General features: G+C 44.9%; 1 protein-coding gene across 2 annotated transcripts in view; it reads right to left on the bottom strand.

The window, feature by feature from the left end:
* The window catches only part of FHIP1A (FHF complex subunit HOOK interacting protein 1A), a 392,657-nt gene that overhangs the window by 19,970 nt on the left and 352,550 nt on the right, over positions 1 to 20,137 (bottom strand). For both annotated transcript variants that reach the window (XM_086962295.1, XM_086962294.1), the window contains 2 exons: positions 15,073 to 15,251; positions 12,529 to 12,667 (listed from right to left, as the gene is read on the bottom strand). In XM_086962295.1, coding sequence (XP_086818421.1) covers positions 12,529 to 12,667; positions 15,073 to 15,251 — 318 coding nt within the window. The remainder of the gene's footprint in view (positions 1 to 12,528; positions 12,668 to 15,072; positions 15,252 to 20,137) is intronic.

Here is a 20,137-nt window from a genome sequence, read left to right as displayed (position 1 = left end):
GCGGGGATTGCACATGGAGTCCATTCGGCTGTCCCAGTGTCTGCTGCGACCAGGAAGCAGCAGAACGCCGATAAGCGATGCAGCCGACAGCTTCAGGTGTTTTTTTGTTTTTAAATTATTAACCCCTCGCGCTTCCCTGCACCCCTCCATGAAAGGTATAGCAGTGAGGAAACTCATAATATGCTTGGCGGGGCCGCAGCGGCCCCTCCAAGCACACTGCGGCCTCAAGACCACCACACCAATGCCAAGGATCTCTGATCCCTGTAGGTTGCAGTGGTCCAAGGGTGGCCTGACTGCCCTGGTTGTAATAGGGCAGTCGGAAAACTGCCACCGCCGTGCCCCCACAAATCTGGCGGTTCATGGACCGCCGGACTCATAATAAGCCCCTAAGGCAAAATAAGGATTACAATCTTTGTCTGAGAACTACCTAACTAGTGGAGAAGACAACTATGGTTACATAAAAATCTAGAACTAGCCTTATGAAGATTATGGCACGTAAACGAGGAAGGACCAGAGGAGAAGAAAAAAGTAGAGAAAACTGCCAAGAGTGAGAGTATTTGATGCAATCACAGAAGGAAATCCATTAAAAAAAATATAACTCAAGTGAAGGAAAATTCTGAAAGTGAGATCATCAAAATGAAATCTGGCAGCGATTATATGAATTTAGAACAGTGATAAAAAGAGTAGCAAGATGGGGGAGTATCAAGATGAATACTGCAGCAAGAACAATAGTTAAAGCTCCTACTGTACACTGACCTGGTGTCACATACAACACAGAAAAGAAGACATGTTAGTCCGGGGTGAGAAGCAGGCCTGACCTTTTCAGGGAAGTTTGTTATAACTAATCAGGGAAAAGAAAATGTGTTCTGATAATCTGGGCTTTTAAATTTTTTGTTTAAAATAAGTAGGAAAGCAGGAGGAAGTAGAAGAAAAAATGGCTGAATGGGAGGTGATAGAGTTAACAACATATTTGATGTTTGGAATGACTCATCTGTAAAATCCCAACCTACATTTATGCAACAGTTGTATAGTTCCAGAGGGGTATCTGTCTATAAGGAAGAGTATAATGATTGTGATAGTTTAAATTAGGCATCTCCGAGTAGCTTTTGAGCTACTGGTAGCTCTCCAGCTATCGGTCAGTAACTTCCCTGTGAACATCCCAGTCTTCTCAATTGGAACATTTTGCTTGGCTAAATTAACATATATATGACAAAACTGTGTCTTCCAAGACGTATTTGATTCTGATTGATAAATCGTGTGCAGAGACTTATTTCTAATATTTTTACTTTTGTGCCAAGGGCACTGAAGCGGGCATGCATTACCTACTTACAGGCATTCTAAATTGACAAAGCCTTTTTAGGTTTTGCCTGGCGAAAAGATGCGCTCTGCGCATCTTTTTCGCGCAGGCGAAAACCTATTGAGATGTATACAGGAGACAGGAACTGCCTCCGTCTTTCATTGGCTAGCTCCATAAATGGAGGCTAGCCATTGGAAGACGGGCCTGTCCGTCAATGCCAGACCAGATTCGGGGGCGCTCCCGAGAATTTTTGGCTTTTGGCTACGTCAGCCGAAAGCCTGTTCTCGGGAACGCCCCCGAATCTGGGTCTGCATTGAGCCGACACCCGCCTTCCTGCCGAAGGAAGCAGCCGTCCGTCTACAGCCAGGGCCGCGCTGGGATTGGCCCAGCCGGCCGAGCCTCCGCCGTGTCATCGGGAGGAGGAGGAGTGGAGAGCAGGAAGCAGCCTGCGTCGTCTGTCCCGAGGCTCCCGAGCGAAGGAGGAGCCCCGGGGAAAGAGCAAGTCCCGCCTCGGCCCCGGAACGAAGTCCAGGTGAGTTCTTTGTTTGCTGGGGCTAGGGGAGGCTCCCTCCCGCTACCTGTGTGTCCGTTCCCGCCCCGCACCCCCCCCCACCCCGCCCCCTCTCCGTGTGTCCGTTCCATGAGTCAGTGTTGGTGTTTGCTCTCCAAAGCTCCTTCCTTGTTATGACATTTCCCTGCTTGAACACAGTCTGCTAGGAGGCGTGCAAAACGTGACTGCCTCGAACTCCCGTAGCCCTCAATTTTGCCCATGCGCCGACATTATTATTGAAAACCACAGAGACAACTGGGTACAGCAGGAATACAAAGGCACGTGAAATTATTATTATTATTATTATTATTATTGCATTTATTGAGCGCACAGCTACCCGGAGGTTTCCCGGCGCTTGCCTTGGGAACCCGTCCTGGCTTTTCCCTGTGAGATAGCCCCTACAGGGCATCCCCAAGGTGAAAGCCAGTAATCCCGCCGCAGGGGGGCCGTTGTGGAGATTAAGCAACCTTAATGCCCAGAGTTGCAGAGTGAGAACCCATGATTAGAGCAGGCACCGAAGCGAGAATTATCGAGTCCGTGGACATTTGAGCTCAAGACCCTGCCGCGTCGGGAATTGAACCCTGGTCCCGGGTCTGACCTCAGCTTCCGGGTCTGCCTGCTCTACACCGTGAGCCACACTTCTCCAATGCAACCCGTCGAGCTGTTACCTCAGGTAAAGTAGTTTGCTTTTGTTCACAATAGCGAACAAGAGATTTCATACGATTTCATACGCTACACGAGAATCAATGATGGCAAAAAAAAACTCCCACTGCCACCCCCTGCCACTTCATCCTAAAAAAAAATAATAATAAACCATTGAAATTAACTGGCAGCTGTACAATGACTCGAGCATCTTCACAGAAACATTGGAACCCAACGATACAGTGGTTTAATTAGACCCTACGCCGCTATGGAAACGACCTGCTCGGTTTCGCTGGAAACTCCAGGTGGCCACATTCATCGTCTGTCAGGAAGACAAAAGTTCCTGCTCCGAATCACGTGACGTACTGACCCGGTGTGCGGAGAGCTGGGCACGGTGGGCTTGCACTGCCCATTGACTAGGGTGTCCTCCATGAAGGGAGCGTCGAACGGACTCCATATTGTCCGGGTAGCCACTCTCTACCTCACAACACAGCAGCTTGGCCAGCCCCACTGACCCCATACCAGGTGTTCCAGAGACAGCCAGGCATTAACATGGTAGAAGAGGCAACCTGCCTATTGCTAGAAATTGTAATGCCATGACTGTGGTCGAAATGTTTATATTTTTGGATAACAAGCCCGTTCTACGACCGCTGGGAATCGAGAACCACGAATCTGTAAGGCCTGGGGGAGTTACTGAACACGCCCAGGCTATAGATTCACATGTGTGAGTTCACGAAAAAAAGGCAGGATTTCCTATGTAATTTCTTTTTACAGCAGCTAACATTCAGAAAACTGGATAGCCAGTGGGTGTCCCAATCCAGGAGCTAGACCCGGCTGCACAACATTTTCCACATGTTCGGCATTACCGAGACACCACAGCAGGGTTTCCAGTATCAACGTAAATTCTTTTACTTCCGAGCAATGAGTGGTGAAAGGTTGAGAAGAAGGCCTTGCCTACGGTCTGACCCTGAACAACTCTTCGAAGCAGACTTCCTTTCCTTTTATTTAATCTTCCCCTTCTGTGAACTGCTAGACATTAACTTGTAACACTGTTAATAGGGAATAAAACACCCGTTGAGGGAAATCACAACTCTTCTGATCATATTATTTCCCTACCTGGATTTGCACAGTCTACAGCATACTAAATGTTAAAAATGCTTTTTTTTACTTCTCCATGGGATTATTCCTACCAGTAATCCTTTTGAGAACTCCGGAAAAGCGTAAATAAAGGTCAATTCAGTCTTAAACATGTTTAAGACTGAATTTACCTTTGTGTATAAGACCATTAATATATACCTAGTCATAGAAAAAGACAGGGTGGCTCAGGTAGCTGAATATTTGCCGCTGACAAATGTGCCATTTAGAAGACCACAAGTCAGAATCCCGGCAAAGGCGAGGCAGGCTTTAATTTTGGTTGATGCAAACCTAGGATGGCTTTCCTAGACACAAACTGATCAATAAATGTGTACTATCTCCTAAGGCTGCTCCTGCACCTTCTATGCTAATTCAAAGTAATTTTCCACCATACCCTATCTTTTTGACCATTTATAGTCATAAGGTTTCTGGCGGTTGTGGCCTACACCTGTACTTTAAAAGTATAACTATTAGCCTAATCTTTGGGCCATTTCATCTACAGGAAAACATTGGAGGCCACCACTGTGGTCCCATTTTAGGATGTCAGTAGAGGCGCAAGCCATCAGCCAGCCCTCAAAATTCCCGAGTAAAGGCTGGCGCAGAATAACCTTTCCAGTTGTAAAAACATAGGTTTGGAAATACATTTGAACGCAGTTTCCAGGTATGTTATTTTATAACTGCACATGTAAGGTTAGCTCTCCTCTGTCTGTAACTTTTAGAAGGATTAAAAAGGGAGGGGAGAGTCTAGGTCTCTTACTGGTATCATAAAAGGTAAGGGAAACGGGTGTGGTGACTGTTTAGGCTTCAGGTTTTGTTTTACAGGTGTGTGTGTTTTAAAACAGTACAGACGGAGGTCACAACACTAATGCAAGAGATGATGCTGAAAGATCATCTGACAACATAATTGTCCTGTTGACCTCTATGTTCAATTATTTTCCACCTACTCTGGTATGCCAAGGGATCAATGCCATCCTCCAGTGCACAAGCCAACTCCGCCTCTCACCACGAAGGTAAACAAAACGTATTAAACGAGTGGGATGAGAAATGTACACCACCAGACCTAGAACCAAAAGAAGTCTTAGGAAAAAAATCCACCAGGCCAACATTGTGGCAAGTGATGATCACACCCAAGACAGTTCACACTAGAAGGGAGAATGCAGATTTTGGAAAACAGACCAATTTATAGGAGAATTTGCTCTCATATCTCAGAAACGAGATATGAGAGCAAATTAGTTAAAAGAAAGGTGGAAAAAAAGAGAAAAAAGTGTCAAAAAAAGAAAGGGAGAACAGAACTAGCAATTGAGATAGGGAAGAACCAGAAATAAGGATGGCAGGGAAAGAATAAACAAGAGGAAGACGATGGAAGATGGAGAGAAATATTAAGACAAGATATAGGAATCAGAGGAAGGATACAGAATGAACAGAAAGAGAAACAAATGAGAGTTTAGGCGAACGAGGATGGAAAAATGAGAGAAAGGGCGGGAGGGGATAAGAATGAGTTAAAGGCACAAGGGGAAGAGACACATGAAGCGATAGGAAGGAGACCACGTGAAAGAAGGATAGATGAGCGAAGATGGAAAGAGGGAGAAGACCAGTGCTTAATTTGAACCAGTGGTTTCCACCCCCGCATCTCCCCCCCCCCCACCATCTCCCCCCCCCCCCCCACCCCCCCCCCCCTCCCCTCTCGCCCCACTGTTGCTTCCAGGCAGCAGAAGCAACTGCTTCTTTGTTTAAAAATTAAGCTCTGGAGAAGAAAGTAAAAGACAGGCCGTAGAAACTCAATGACCTGTAAATACCACGAGAGAAGCAGTTTTTAGGTTTTGCCTAGCCAATGCGTACGAAGTACGCATGTGCTAGGAAAAAACTAATGAGTATAGTATATGGGGCTTGGAATCCGCCCCTGTTGTCTGCTTGTGCCTCTGTGTGCCCCTGTTGCCTGCTTGTGCCTCCGTGTGCCCCTGTTGCCTGCTTGTGCTGTGTGGGTTTGTGTGGAGGGCTCTGTGTGGCTGTGTGTGTGGGAAGCTTTGTGTGGCTGTGTGTGTGGGAAGCTTTGTGTGGCTGTGTGTGTAGGAAGCTTTGTGTGGCTGTGTGTGTGGGGGGCTCTGTGTGGCTGTGTGTGTGGGGGGCTCTATGTGGCTGTGTGTGTGGGGGGCTCTGTGTGGCTGTGTGTGTGGGGGGCTCTGTGTGGGTGTGTGTGGGGGGCTCTGTGTGTGTTTGTGTGTGTCATTTGCGAGAGATAAAGCTAGTGGCATTGTAAATGACAATGCCATCTATTTATGTTAAAAAAACATAAATAAAAATAATGTCAAGAGCAATGCCAATAGCTCTAACTTTAACAAAGGCAAAACCATTGCATTGTAAATGCTTGTTTACATTACTTCTGGTAACCCTGCTAGTGTACAGAGGTGATCACTGCTGGTAAACTTGGACAAGTTGGGTACTAATGTAACCTTGCCTGATGTGGTCACTGTTACACCACTAATGATATTACTAACTCGCGATTATTTTCGTTTAACATAAATAGCTATTATTACACAGAAGGTTGGAGACCCCTGGTTGAAATGTTCACAGTTATATCTGGCCACCCACCATTTGTATTGTTGCAATCATCATTTGGTTAAGTAAATGTTCACCTTCTTACATCTCACAAGAACATAAAAAAGACTCTATTGAGATGGATATATACTCTTCAAACTTTCTTATCTGCGGTAATTTTAGCTTGTAGAAGACTGGAGTTTTCCTAGCTCATTTTGTATGTTATTATGACATAATACAAAAAAACAGGTTTAAACATAAAGAAGGTCACTCACTCTCTGTAACAAAGAGAGTCACCCCTGAGAGTGTGAAGTGAATATTCAGGATATTTTTATGAAAAAGAGATAAAGTAGTTTCATAGCTAATGAGTGAAAAAAGTCAGAGGTTTAAAGCATGAAGAAAAGCAGACTGGAAGGCCTGACAGAAGGAGTAACCAAATTAATTCGTACCCTGTTTTAAGTGTTAATTTTTGCTGTTTTCGGTGTTAATTTTTGTGAAATGAGATGATATTTTTCTGGTGTGGTCTTAATTTATGAAACTCAACGAAAAAAAGGTTTGCAACAGAAAACTTGATTTTTTTGGATCATTTCGGATGTTTGTATGCATTAAAAGGTGGGGATATATTATCTGGAAGGGCCAGTCACCTAGAGCACATTGCTAAACAGGGCACTGATGAATGAATAGTGGCAAGTCAACTTTCTAAAAATGACCCTTTCTGCCTAACATCTTGCAAAGATATCTCTAAGGTGAAGAGGCACGATGTTGTCTAGCTAAATATCTGAACAATAGTTCCTGGACACAAGTTTCACAGGCAAAAGGTGATTTTGAAGCAATCGGCTCTAACGGAATAAAATCGTCTGAACTGAAATTTACTATGTCAAGTTTGAACACGGATGGTTGAGCCTGTTCTGAGTTAGAGCCTCATTCTGATTTGCCCCAGATCCTGGATCAGAATCACAGTCACTTTGTGCTTGAATTGGAATTTCAACTGGTACTCTATCTGTGTACAACGCAGGTTTTGCATCCACAATTTGTGCACGTAAAACTGGCCACAAATAGTGCAGGCAAAGTGTGCTAAATCAGTTTTTGCATCTCAGAAATGAGGAAAAACATGTGCAATTAGCACGTAATGCTCGTTTACGAGGTCCAAAGTTGACTGAATTGTAATTCGCTCATCCTAATGTACATATTCTGAATGATGAGGCGCAAAAAATGGAACCGAAATGCTACCCAGGTAACACGGTTATAAAGGAAGAAGACAAATTGGCAATTGGAGATTTGTGGGCTGACTTCATGACCAAATGGTTCTCTCAAGAAACAATGGTGCACAACAGACTATGGCTGATAGGGCACCGATATCCTGCACAATAAGAAGGATGTTTGTTATCATATTCTGTTATAGTGAATATCCAAAAGTATCAAATAATGTGTGCAGAAAAGACAGATACTGCAAAAAAGGAAATTATTTCAGCAACTTCACAATACCTGAGTTTACTCAATATGCCTATTTTTATTTCATATTACAAATAAAGGATTAACACGCAAAAATATGGGAACTCTGGAGGTGCCTTTTATGATGGACTGTTTCCCCAGTTTCAGAGCCTAATAGCCCTCAGATGAGTCCTGGGTCTAGCTGTTACTTATCACACACATTTTTTTCTATGGGTTCTATTTCCATATCTGGCCAAGTAATTAGATTTTTTGGATGGATAGGACAACGAATTAAATTTAGAAGATATTGTGCCTCCCTCCCTTGCTATTATGAACAACTTTAATGCAAACATAGGTAAAGTAAAAAAATCATGCTTTGTCTTTATGAGCCAGTAATTGCGGTCATTCATCCTGAAGCCAAAGGGGGTGAATCACATGATTTATTTTCAAGGGACCTACCTGACAGATTTTATCTCTTATAATTGGAATTGCTGTTCTGGAACTTACCCTCCAGACATGCCCGCATGCTTTACTTTTGTGGGGAGGGTACACCCTTATTCACTTATCACTCCTTAATTTCCCATAGTCTTTTGGAATTTATATATTCTTTTGAAATTCGAATCTGACCTGAAAGTGATCATAACTCTAAGATCTTGAACATTGGCTTGCCTTGAAGACATACTCTCTATTAAAGCAATAGGTCCTGGGTCTAGGCAGGAGACCAACTCTATTGAAGGAATGGGAATCTAATGGAGATTTAGCTGCTACGATGTGTAAAGTGGTCAACGCTGCCAAACAGGGCTTTATGATTTGCATAGACATGGAGGCAAGTGATGAGGTGGCCCTACGAGGATTCAAAACTACAACCACCTGCATTTCAGATTCACTGCAGTCCCACTCATCATAAAAGCCAGGTTCTTGGCAACCAAAGTGGTCTAGTAAGTAGTAAAGTTGAAAGGAATCTTTGCACTGCAGCCATAACTGTTCTGCAAAATCAAACACTGGCACCAGCGAAGAGACTTCATTATGAAGAAACTAATCAAGGCAAACCGGGATAACAGGAGATTTGCATGATCAGAGCTTCAGGAGCTGCATACTGGTCATGATTCTGAGAAGATGTTTTGGAAAAGGGCTTATTGCTGGGCACAAGACAACTGAGTAGATCAGGCTCTTGAAGTTGTCAATCAATCAATCAATACATTTGTACAGCGCGCTACTCACCCGTGAGGGTATCAAGGCGCTGAAGGGAGGGGGGGGGGGTGCCACTACTGCTCGAATAACCAGGTCTTGAGGTGTCTCCTGAAGGTGAGATGGTCCTGGGTCAGTCGTAGGTGTGCGGGGAGGGAGTTCCAAGTCTTGGCTTCCAGGTAGTAGAATGATCTTCCTCTGGTAGTGGCTCTGCGAATCCATGGGACCGTGGCGAGGGCGAGGCTGAAGGAGCGGAGCTAGCGGGTGGGAGTGTAGAACGAGAGGCGGTTGTTGAAGTTTTCGGGCCCATGTTGTGGAGTGCTTTGTGTGCGTGGGTGAGCAGCCTGAACGTGATCCTCTTGCTGACTGGGAGCCAGTGCAGGTTTCTCAGGTGGGTGGATATGTGGTTGTGGCAAGGGATGTCGAGGATGAGTTGTGCGGAGGCGTTCTGTATGCGCTGAAGCCGTTTCTGAAGTTTGGCTGTCGTTCCTGCGTATAGGGCATTCCCGTAGTCCAGTCGGCTGGTGACGAGCGCCTGGGTGACTGTCTTTCTGGTGGGGATCCATCTGAAGATCTTTCGGAGCATGCGCAGGGTGTTGAAGCATGAGGACGAGACTGCGTTGACTTGCTTGGTCATTGTGAGGGAGGAGTCCAGGATGAATCCCAGGTTGCGAGCGTGGTCCGTGGGTGTCGGTGCGGAGCCCAGCGACATGGGCCACCAGGAGTCGTCCCAGGCGGATGGGGATTGTCCGAGGATGAAGACCTCCGGCTTGTCCGAGTTGAGTTTTAGACGGCTGTGCTTCATCCATTCTGCAACATCTTTCATTCCGTCCTGGAAGTTGGCTTTGGCGGTGAGAGGCTCTTTGGTGAGGGAGAGTATCAGTTGGGTGTCGGCGGCGTAGGAGATGATGTTGATGTTGTGTTTGCGTGTGATGGTGGCGAGGGGGCTCATGTAGATATTGAAGAGGGTTGGGCTGAGTGAGGAGCCCTGGGGTACGCCACAGATGATCTTGGTGGCCTCGGAGCAGAAGGGAGGGAGGCGGACTCTCTGGGTTCTGTCGGAGAGGAAAGATGTGATCCAGTCCAGAGCCTTTCCTTGGATCCCAGAGTTGAAGAGGTGGGTTGTTAGGGTGCGGTGGCAGACTGCGTCAAAGGCTGCCGAGAGGTCTAGGAGGATGAGAGCGGCTGTCTCTCCGTTGTGGTACCCGATGACCGATGGCTTTTACATTTTATTAATCTATATACGGATGGGTAAATAACTAAGAAGGTTGCATTACACGAAGGAGTAAATTGCAATGTGAGCTTACTCTTCAGCAGGCCCATAAAGCCATCAGAACCTAGCTAGCAGTGGGAATAAAAGAGCCCCGTATAAGGCGTTCTAACTCTAGACAGTTAAAAGGTCAATGAAGTTCTATAAATAGATCTACAATTTAGAATAAAGTCATGCACCACCAAATAGGTATTCTGACTGATTAACAATTTGGGTTAAAAAGAAAAAAAAGGACATTGGCAACCGGGAGCAAAGTTGAATCTAGTTATGGTAAAGTGTAAATATGATGCCTGTTTTAAAAAAAAAACCTCCTTAATCTAGTATGTACCTGTCCTTCGAGTTTAAAATGGTGGACAGAACCAAGCTGTGGGCCATTTGGTAGCACCTAGACTTCAGTTAGCCGTGTTGCAAAATGGCCTTAGTGCATCTGTGCAATTTGGCCCAGGGAGGACAACACATCCCTTTTCGGCTCTAATAGAGGTGTTAGCAAGAGTGCATTTCAGCACCATTCCTTTTCATACTCTATGGTCATCAGTTGAAGTTCGAGCTGGTGGGGAAGGGTGTTGATATCTTCCTCTGTTTCTAAATGCTGTATAGGTGTTTTTCAAGATAAGGGAGACTGCATGCATTTGTGCTAGCTACAGGTAATGCTTGATGTAATATCAAGGAAATGTGTTTTGCAAGATAGGAGCCTGCATCCTAAGGGATACTTGCTGTCAGGCCCACCAGAGGTTAATACAGGCCCACAACGATAAAAAAAAAACATACAATGACCGGTCAGATTGGCTTTTCTGGCACTGTGGATTTTCCCTGCAGGCCAGTCTGACCCTGGAACGAATTGTAAAGTGGAATAGTTTGAAGCTAAGTGTGAGAGGGAAGACATGAAACTAAAAAGTTGGACAGCCAATCGAGCGTGCATTCTAGGGTAGTCCGACCAGCTGTGCGACAAAATGGAATCCACTTTCAAATTCTTATCTAATCATTTCTTTTATTTCTATCTGCAGAGCATACAATTTTTTTTATAATCGCACCAGTAACTGCCTCGAACTTTGAATACAGCAACACTATGTACCAAAGTCTCCACATTCAACTTATAAGGAAACTGTAAATTACACAGGTCCATAAAATCGATATTCTGTTAGCAGAAGGCCGGAGAGACCAAATACATGTTGCAGTAGACCATTGATAAACTCCATACACGGTCTGCGTGGTCTACTTAGATTTTTGAGTCAAGCCGTGGTTGAATATCCCAACTTGACCCACCTTCTTGTCAGCTACATTGCCAGACTTCAGTCTCCATCTGCATCAATGTATTCAGGTACCCAAGGGGAGAGGAAGGCGAGGCATGCGCTGGTGCTCAGCTGTAGAACAGATTGCCATTAAAGTAAGCAAGCAAATTCAAGCTGTTCCAAGTGCTCAAACTGCATCTTTTTCTGCCTGCTTTTCAAGCAATTTACATTAGCTTCTCCTGCTTTTTAGCTAATGCTCGTTTCCCTACACACGCGCATCTGCCAGGATCTTTTTTTTTCAGTGATTTTGCTTCCAAGTACACCCCGACGCATCCCAAAATGCAGCACGTGGGGCCGTCAAATCGCAATGGGCAGAATCTCTCATTGCCTGAGGTAAAGCGGAAGGCCTATGGTTTGTAACTGACACAGCAGACACAGAACTCCCCGCACGCGCCAAGCATGCGCACAGAGCAGCCGTGCAACAAAAAAACTGAAATTATTAACCAAATGTAGTAATTTCGAATTTCCCAAGTGGAATAGAAAAAAAACACAAAATGTAGATACAGGAGTTCAACGGTAGAAATAATAATAATAATTAAAACTAGAGGAGGAAAGCCGTGAGTGACGCACATCTCCTTTAGATTTAGAGTTGCTATGGTTACCACTGCTATGCCAAGCTGAAAATTCGCATTATACATAAAACATACGTGAAAACCCATTTAACTCCTGCCGAGACCCTGTGAAAATCTTAGTACAGCACTGGAAGTATTTTTACATTCTCCGTTTTCTCATGTGGAAGAAATTCAAAATAAAATGGGCAATATTCAGTAGAAGACTTATATTTTGGTCCTACTTTGACATATCATATTCCAAGAAAAGCATATTTTGAAGGCCAGGGAGCCCTTTCTTGTAATTTATTTTCAGAGTCCTAGTGTCTTTGGAAAAGTACCTTTGGTAACTGACCTCTGCTGTTGCCTTTCAGCTCCTAGCAGCCTCAGGCCTTATCTTAGACGGCGTGGTTTACACATCCTTGAATCAGGGGCGTAACACAGGCCCCCGCAGCCCACGCGGTGCGGAGGGGCCCCTAGCTCCAAGGGGCCCCCTCGGTACTGAACTCTGGCCGGGAGAGCTCCTTATTGAGCCCGGAGGGGCCCCCCCTAAGTACCGTGCAGGGAGGCCCCCTCACTTTTCGTTACGCCAGTGCCTTGAATCCTTGGCTAATGGCTGCATCTACTCTGCTGGTAATCTTTACCTTTGGTCAGCAGTTCGATGGTGGCCTCGGACACATCTGCTCGTGACAGCAGGTGCTGCTGAGCCTGCAGAAGTAGTCTAGGGAAGTCCTTTTCCACCGATGCAAACTGCTCAATTTTATTCTTCACAGACGCCAGCACCTAAAAGGGATAAAGCAACAAATGGATATGGGTGGTTATTTCCTTAATTTGAAATCATTTAAATTTTCTTTAACGTCCCTGGCAATAGCTACGAAGTCTTGAAAAGTTTAAATGTCCCTCCTTCCTATTTGGGGCACTGTGGTAAGCGAGGCGAGTTAACCAACTGTAGTTAAACAATACACTAGTCCCTATGCTGTAATGTAAATGTAAATTGATACTTGTATAGCGCACTACTCACCCGCAAGGGTCTCAAGGCGCTTGGACGAATACCGATGTGGAACCCATCCTGGCTTTCCCTGTGAGGCGTCCACTCCTGGGCACCCCCAAGGTGAAGGCCAGGCATCCTTAGCGTTGTGGGGGCCGTTGTGGAGATTAAGCAAGCTATTGCCCAGAGTTGCAGAGTGGGACTCCATGATTGGAATAGGCACGGAGGCGAGAATTATCAGGTCCGTGGAATTTTGAGCCCAAGACCCGCCGAGGCTGGGAATTGAACCCTGGTCCCGGGCTAGACCTCTGCATCAGGGTCTGCCACTCTAACCATTGAGCCAGACTTCTCCATAATGCTGTATGTCATTACCAATAGACAAAGGTGCAAGAATAAAAGAGACACCTACAAAAGTTGAATGTGAGATACATGGGGATTTTAAATCGGAGAACTGGAGTATATTTCTGCTTGAGCTCTTAGGTGAACTAAAAAACAAAATGGAAATACTTCAAAGGCACCTTTTTGATGCCGGTGCCCAGCACAGTTTATCTATTAATGGCAGTAGACTGAATTTAAGTTACATATATGTTAGTTAACTAAGCATGTGAATACTGCAGGTTTTAGAACAGAAGTCCCCTCTTAAGCTCCCTTTGTTGAAAAACACCGGTGACTCTACGACAGCACAGGAAGTTTACATTCTGTTTGCAGATGTTGACCATTGTTTGACAATTCTGCACCTAGGTCTCAGATTTAGTAAATTAATAAGAATTGTGCTGGTGTGCTGTGGTTGTTCTACTTTTCCCTTCGCATGCATAAAATCCTATGCCTGACTTCTCCATATTGGGTAGCTTAGTCAAGGTAGACACCTGTGTTGGTAACCAACAGTGCTTGCATCAAAACAGTAAAAAGGGACTGTTAAAAAACATTATACACGGCCTAGCCTTGGAGGCCACACCCTCTATGACCAAGATGCAGACCACACCATTGATAGGAGGATTTTACTGGTTACTTGGGCTGTGGTCACTGGTTGCTGCAATAGCATAAAGGAACACCACCGTTTCTTGCACTGTTGAGAGTTGGCTCCTTGCGCCCTATAGTGAAATTCTGGTTCCGTGACTTCTCAAGAGATTCTGAACAGTTCACCTGTTTTGCTGATTTACCTACAAGAATAGCGTAGATAGCTTTGGTAGGTAAAACCCAGACTTGGTGGTAGCATCTCATGTGGATTTTGTATAGAGTTTTGGTCGCCTTAAATAAAAGTTTGGGCAGGTTTTTGCATGGGTGCCAGCATCAGACTGAATCCTGGGTTGGATACAGTGAATAGGGGTTCTTGAGGTTTTGGTTTCCTTAAATGGAGGAGTGTGTCTGAGTTAATGGTTCTGGAGAAGTTAATAAGTAGAGTCTTCAGAATTTGCCCAGGTGTGTCACTTGATGAGTGTGAATCATGCAGTATGAGTCATGAAAAACGGGTAATTTTGTTCAGAGATCTAAAAGTAACTAGTGGCTGTGGGGAGTGGGGGTGGAGTAGCTGCAGGATACCACTGGTCAACTGAGGACTCCAAGTTCAGGGAGACTGACTGAAGACGTGGAACATTTTTGAAACTCCTGCAATGGAGGAGGGTGATGACAGTGAGAAAGTGACCTGCAGTAAAGGGATTGTCAGCAGATTTGTGTGCAATTAGATCCAACATTTTCCAAGGAACCACTGACCCCTTTCAAGGATACAGGTTCCACAATATGAACTCCCCAAATTTATCAACTTGTACACACTCCAATACATTTCATGTTTTTTTTTAATAAAGTACTTCGTCAAACACTACCAAGTTATCTACTTTGGCACCCATACACTTTCTCATTTGCATAATTACTGCACTTGACTGTTTTTAAGAAACGTAAACAGGTACAGCATTTCAGTTTCGACATTGGCCATTCATTTTCATGGTCTAAAAGTAGAATGTTGCAAGTATTTAGGGCCTGATGTACGAAAGGGTTGTTCCAATTCTGTGTCCATGAGAAAATGTGTTAGTACATATGGGCCTTAGTCACCCTCAATAAAGAAGCCACTGATTTTCTGACCCACCCTGAAGCGCTCTACTGAAATGGATATGGAAGCAACAAAAATGTATAGATAAAACACAAAGGTACGTAAACAAGGAAGCAAAGCAGCAGGTTCTGCCGTAAATGAGGCATGCATGAGTACCTGGTACAAAGACCGCACGCTAGGCTGAAAGACCATGTTGGTGTTGAGCAGGAAGGAGCGGATTAAAGGCTGCGGGTAACAGGCCAGCTGCGTAATGATTCCAATGAGCAACAGGTTCACATGCAATGAATTGTCCAGCATGTTCTCCAACTTTGAGAGCACTACGCTAATGAACGGTCCTGTGGCAAAATAAATATGAGAGGAAATGAGGGTTTGTTAAGCATGAGCACTAGAAACAGGCTGTAGATAAAGGATAACGAAAAACATTTCACTGAAGTTTGGTTACTCTCCTGACTACTTCCCAAAGCCACCCAGCAGTGGTTACCCTACCCATGACATCACTAGAACCTTGGCTGAACTGCCCATTTATTCCATCCAGCATTTCCCCAGGGGGCAGAGCCACTGGAGGCTGGTTTTTGGAGGCAGAGGGCCACTGCTGGGGCTTTTGTTCCACAAGAATAATTGCCGGAGGCACAGCGGGTGCTTTAGGAGAGAGAGGAAGAAGAGAGAGGAGGGAGAGAGAGGATCTTAAGAGTAGGGTAGGTATCAGTGGTGCAGCCAGTGCAGTGGCATGGGGCCCAGATATGTGCAGAGGCCCAGGGTGTCTTGCAACAGCAACAGTTAATTCAACAGGCATGTTCAGTAATTATTTCTTCAATAGCACCTTACCCTGCATCTTTGTCTACTCTTCCTTGTACGATGAAGGAGGCGCTCTATGGGGTGGGAGGTGTAGAGAACAAAGGGCGAACCAGGAAAGAAGGTAGGCAAGGTAGAGGTTATTCATTCTTGAAAGAAAAAGAAGGGATGGGAAAGTAGAGGAAATTAGAAAAGCCAAGACTAAAAATTATATTAAAAAAAGGGGTAGAGACAGGATGGGGTATAGTGGAGAAAGAAAAACAGCGTGGAGAGATAAAGAAAATGACCAAATGGAGAGGGCACAGAGAAAAAGAAAGAGAAAAGAATGCGCTGTGGTGGATCAGAGGATAAAGGAGAAATTAAAGACAGCCTGGAAAGAGAGAAAAATGAAAATGCCAAAATATGAGGGCGAGGAAAAGGAGAGAGAAGAGGGAAGAAAGCAAGGATGAGACAGAAACGAGATAAAAATAAGAGGATAGGGAGGATTAAGAAAGGGGGCATAATTCGGATGTAACTCTTTCCCCCTGACCCGACAATCCTAGTGTTGTCTAGTCCTAATGTGTTATGACGCTGTTTCCCCCCTGCTCCCCCCCTTTTTCTGCACTGATGATTTGCATTAAATTGTAATGCGCTTTCTTCCCCCCCTTGAACACATATCCAGTTGTATTGCCTATTATTGCCTTATTTGTTTATGTTTTGTTTTTATTGCCAATAAAAGAGTTACAAAAAAAAAGAAAGGGGGCAGAAGTTAGGATGTCAGAGGCAACTGTATGAAGTCGATGAGTGAGAGAGAAGAAAAGACAAGCTATAGATGTGAAAAGAGGAAAGGGCTTAGAGAGACTACAGGAAATTAAAAGAAGGCTGGACAGAGAAGAAAGGTAGGAGGATGCAGTTAAAAGAGAGCAGAGAATGAGGGTTTATCGAGTGAAGGAAAAGAAAAGTGAGAAAAGGAAAAAGGCTAAAAAGAACATGTGAGAAGTGGACATGAAGAGAAAGACAGAGGAAGGTGTAAAGAGAAGGCAGTAAAGGTGGAAGAGTGGCCTGAGGGATGCAGATAGGGAGTAGAGGTAAAATACAGGCAGAATAAGGAACCGAGAAAACTGTAAGTCTACCTATCATTGGTGCAGCTACTGTAGCAGCACCAGTGCTCAGAGGTGGGACGAGTTGCTGCAATATAGCAGTCTTTTAACACTGAATTTGGCGTGATGAGCTCAATTCTATCGCTTGCATTAGGGCACAGAACACTCTTATTAAGTCACTGGATCGAAAGCAAGCAGGGCTGGTGTGAATATTTTTCTCAGGGTTGCTTTTCGTCCTGTCCGGTCCTGCCTGTAACCTGGGTTTTTCTTTTCTTTAAACATTTTTGTAATTAACATTAATTGGTACAGTACAGCAATATTCCGTGGTGCAGATATGGCATGACATCTTATTATACATACATTGCATATTTGACACTTCTCACTATAAATGTGTTTTGTATATTATACACATCAATGACAGACAGTTATATTACAAAGCAAAGTTTCTTCTTTGGTCCATTATTCACTGACATCTGATAATGATTCCTTGCTACGGAAGATCTTCTGGTGGATCCCCACCGAGACCAGGAAGACCGTCACCCAGGCCCTCGTCACCAGCCGACTGGACTACGGCAACGCCCTCTACGCCGGTACCACCGCCAAGCTCCAGAAGAGACTCCAGCGGATCCAGAACGCCTCAGCCAGACTCATCCTCGACATCCCACGAACCAGCCACATCTCCGGACATCTGAGAGACCTGCATTGGCTCCCCGTCAACAAAAGAATCACCTTCCGCCTCCTCACCCACGCACACAAAGCCCTACACGACCAAGGCCCGAGCTACCTCAACAACCGAATCAACTTCTACGCTCCCAAACGCCACCTCCGATCAGCCAACCACGCCCTCGCCGCCGTCCCCCGCATCCGAAGAGCGACAACAGGAGGAAGGTCCTTCTCCTACCTGGCCGCCAAGACCTGGAACTCCCTCCCGACCGACCTGCGCCTGACCCAAGACCACCTCTCCTTCAGGAAGAAGCTGAAGACCTGGCTGTTCGAGCAGTAACGGCACCCCCCTCCCCCCAGCGCCTTGAGACCCTACGGGTAAGTAGTGCGCTCTATAAATGTCTTTGATTGATTGATTGATTGGCGGGGTCTCACAAATATTACAGCAAAAGGCATTCTAGCCGCCTCATATCTGAGTCCATTTTTTGGGACAACCCCTGTGAATTTATACCGATTTCTCTATTATCATTACATTGTCCATATCACAACACCATTGATGATGGTTCGGAGCCTGTCGTGCCCCCCACTGCTGAGCTATATCACGCTTTGCTAGAATCATACCCAGTGTCATCCAGTTTTGGGTCATGTGGTTGAGATCTGTGGGCTCCCAAATGTTGAGCAGACACCTCTTTGGTTCAGGCAGAACGGCAACACCGGTGACCTGCGATATTGTCAGCATTATCGTGCACCCAGTAAGATGTGATTTCTGGGCACTGCCAAATCGTATGAAAGAATGAGCCTGACAAACCACAGAGTCTCAGGCAGTACGGTGTGTCCGCCCTACCTATTTTGTGTAAAAGTGTTCCTGTGTAATAGGTGCGGTGTAGAATTTTCAACAGTATCAATTTAAATTTGGAAGATATCGCTACTTCTTTTGGGGATGAAAGAGCCTCCTGCCAATCTGCCTCTCTAACTCACCCAGCTCCATTTCCCATTTTTCTTTAAGGGCCATCATTGAGTCCGGTTGGTTATTTATTATTTTCCAGAAAGTTTGGGATATAGCTTTGTTTATGCAGATGATCCATCAGGAGTCTATACTCCAGTGGTGATGACTCTGGGAGCTATGTGCCCGGTAACCTGGGTTTAATGCAGTTTCTTTCACTGTTGACCACATTTTCTTAACGCTGACAGCCAGTGGCAGAGAAAGCAGTTTCAAAACATATTTCTATCGAAAACTGTGGTCGTAGGAAGTGACGGGATCTGCTATTCCTCTGTCAGGCCATGGACAAGATTATCCAATGTCAGAGTATCCAAGATTGGCTTATTGAATGTGACATGCATATTCTTTGGTGACAATTGTAAAGGTGTATTCTCTCTTTTTTGTGAGATATTTGCTTGATTTAAGTGCGTTCGTTTATTGTAATTCGAGACTAAGGCCCTTATTTACGGTGATTTGGGATAGGGCAACACAGCAAGCCATCTTGTTGGCTGCCCTTTGACAAACTGAAAGGGCAGTAATGCAATGTATTTATGCAATATGGTGCATTCCTGTCCCTTTTCCCTGTGCTGGCGCCACTTTGGCTACCTAGCACCAACACAAGCACCTTTGCACCATGTTTAAACATAACAAATTAATGAACTGATAGTATCACAAAATGTGTTGCATTTTGCTACATAATTAGCATTTTCTTGTCCCATAATTTAGTAAATCCTGCTGCATAATTTGATCTTTCCTTGCTATATAATTCCAGTGGATCTGCCTGTACCATGCACTCTTTGATGACAGTCCATAAGTTACTGTGCTATATTAGGATTGTAATTTATGAACTGCAAGTAACAAAAATCTTTGTGATAAAAGCAAGGAACCACTGAGCTATCCACTTAAAATACAGTTATGTGATCTGCATAGTACACATTCTTTGAAGCAGGCATAGTAACCCTCTGCCCTACTTTATGATGAGTCAAAACAGCCACTAGACAAAATTACGATCTGTCTCCAGCAGGAACATTAATCACGAAAGCTATCTTGACAATTTTATTGTTGCCTGAAAACTGCTGGACACACAAGGAATTCTGCAGCGGGTGCTTTGTTCTTTTTAAACCTGTGTTATTTCTAAACACCTCCCCCCACCCCAGTCAGCTCCAGGTGCGGCTACACCAGTGACATCGCCCTAAAGTCAGCCCTCAGTCTAAAGATAGCACAGAGAAAAAGGTAGGTATGCATGTTGGAGTACGAGAGAGTAACAAAGAGAGAGATACGAAAGAGACAGGTGAGGAAAAGACAGCACGGAGAGAGATCAAGAGAAAAAGCGAGAGAGGCAACACAGGCAAAGGTGACTGGCGGTATTGAAAAAAGAGAAGAAAGGCATCAGAAGGTAAGAGATAGGCAAATGAGAGACAGCTGGGAAGTAGAAGGCGTGTTTCACAGGAAGACTGAAGCTGCTAGCCAAAACTATGCATAAACATTTCTAATCCTCATTATTTCCCCCTCTCCGGAATCACCAGGACCCCTGATAACAGGTAATTCTGGGAGGCGAAAAAATAGAGGGTTTCTTTTGGAGCACTCGTAATCGAGGCCTAAATGCTAAGGAGGCTTTGCTCAGGGCGAGAAGCAGTAATGACATGAAAGAAGCCAAGCATTATCTGTGAGGCCAGCAACTGAAGAGCGCAAGCAGCCAGTGTGAGAC

This window comes from Lissotriton vulgaris, chromosome 3_1 (assembly GCF_964263255.1).
Source record: "Lissotriton vulgaris chromosome 3_1, aLisVul1.2, whole genome shotgun sequence".
In the NCBI taxonomy this organism is placed as follows: domain Eukaryota; kingdom Metazoa; phylum Chordata; class Amphibia; order Caudata; family Salamandridae; genus Lissotriton; species Lissotriton vulgaris.
The sequence above is the reverse complement of the archived record's forward strand: the minus strand, read 5'-3'. Positions and strand labels throughout refer to the sequence as shown.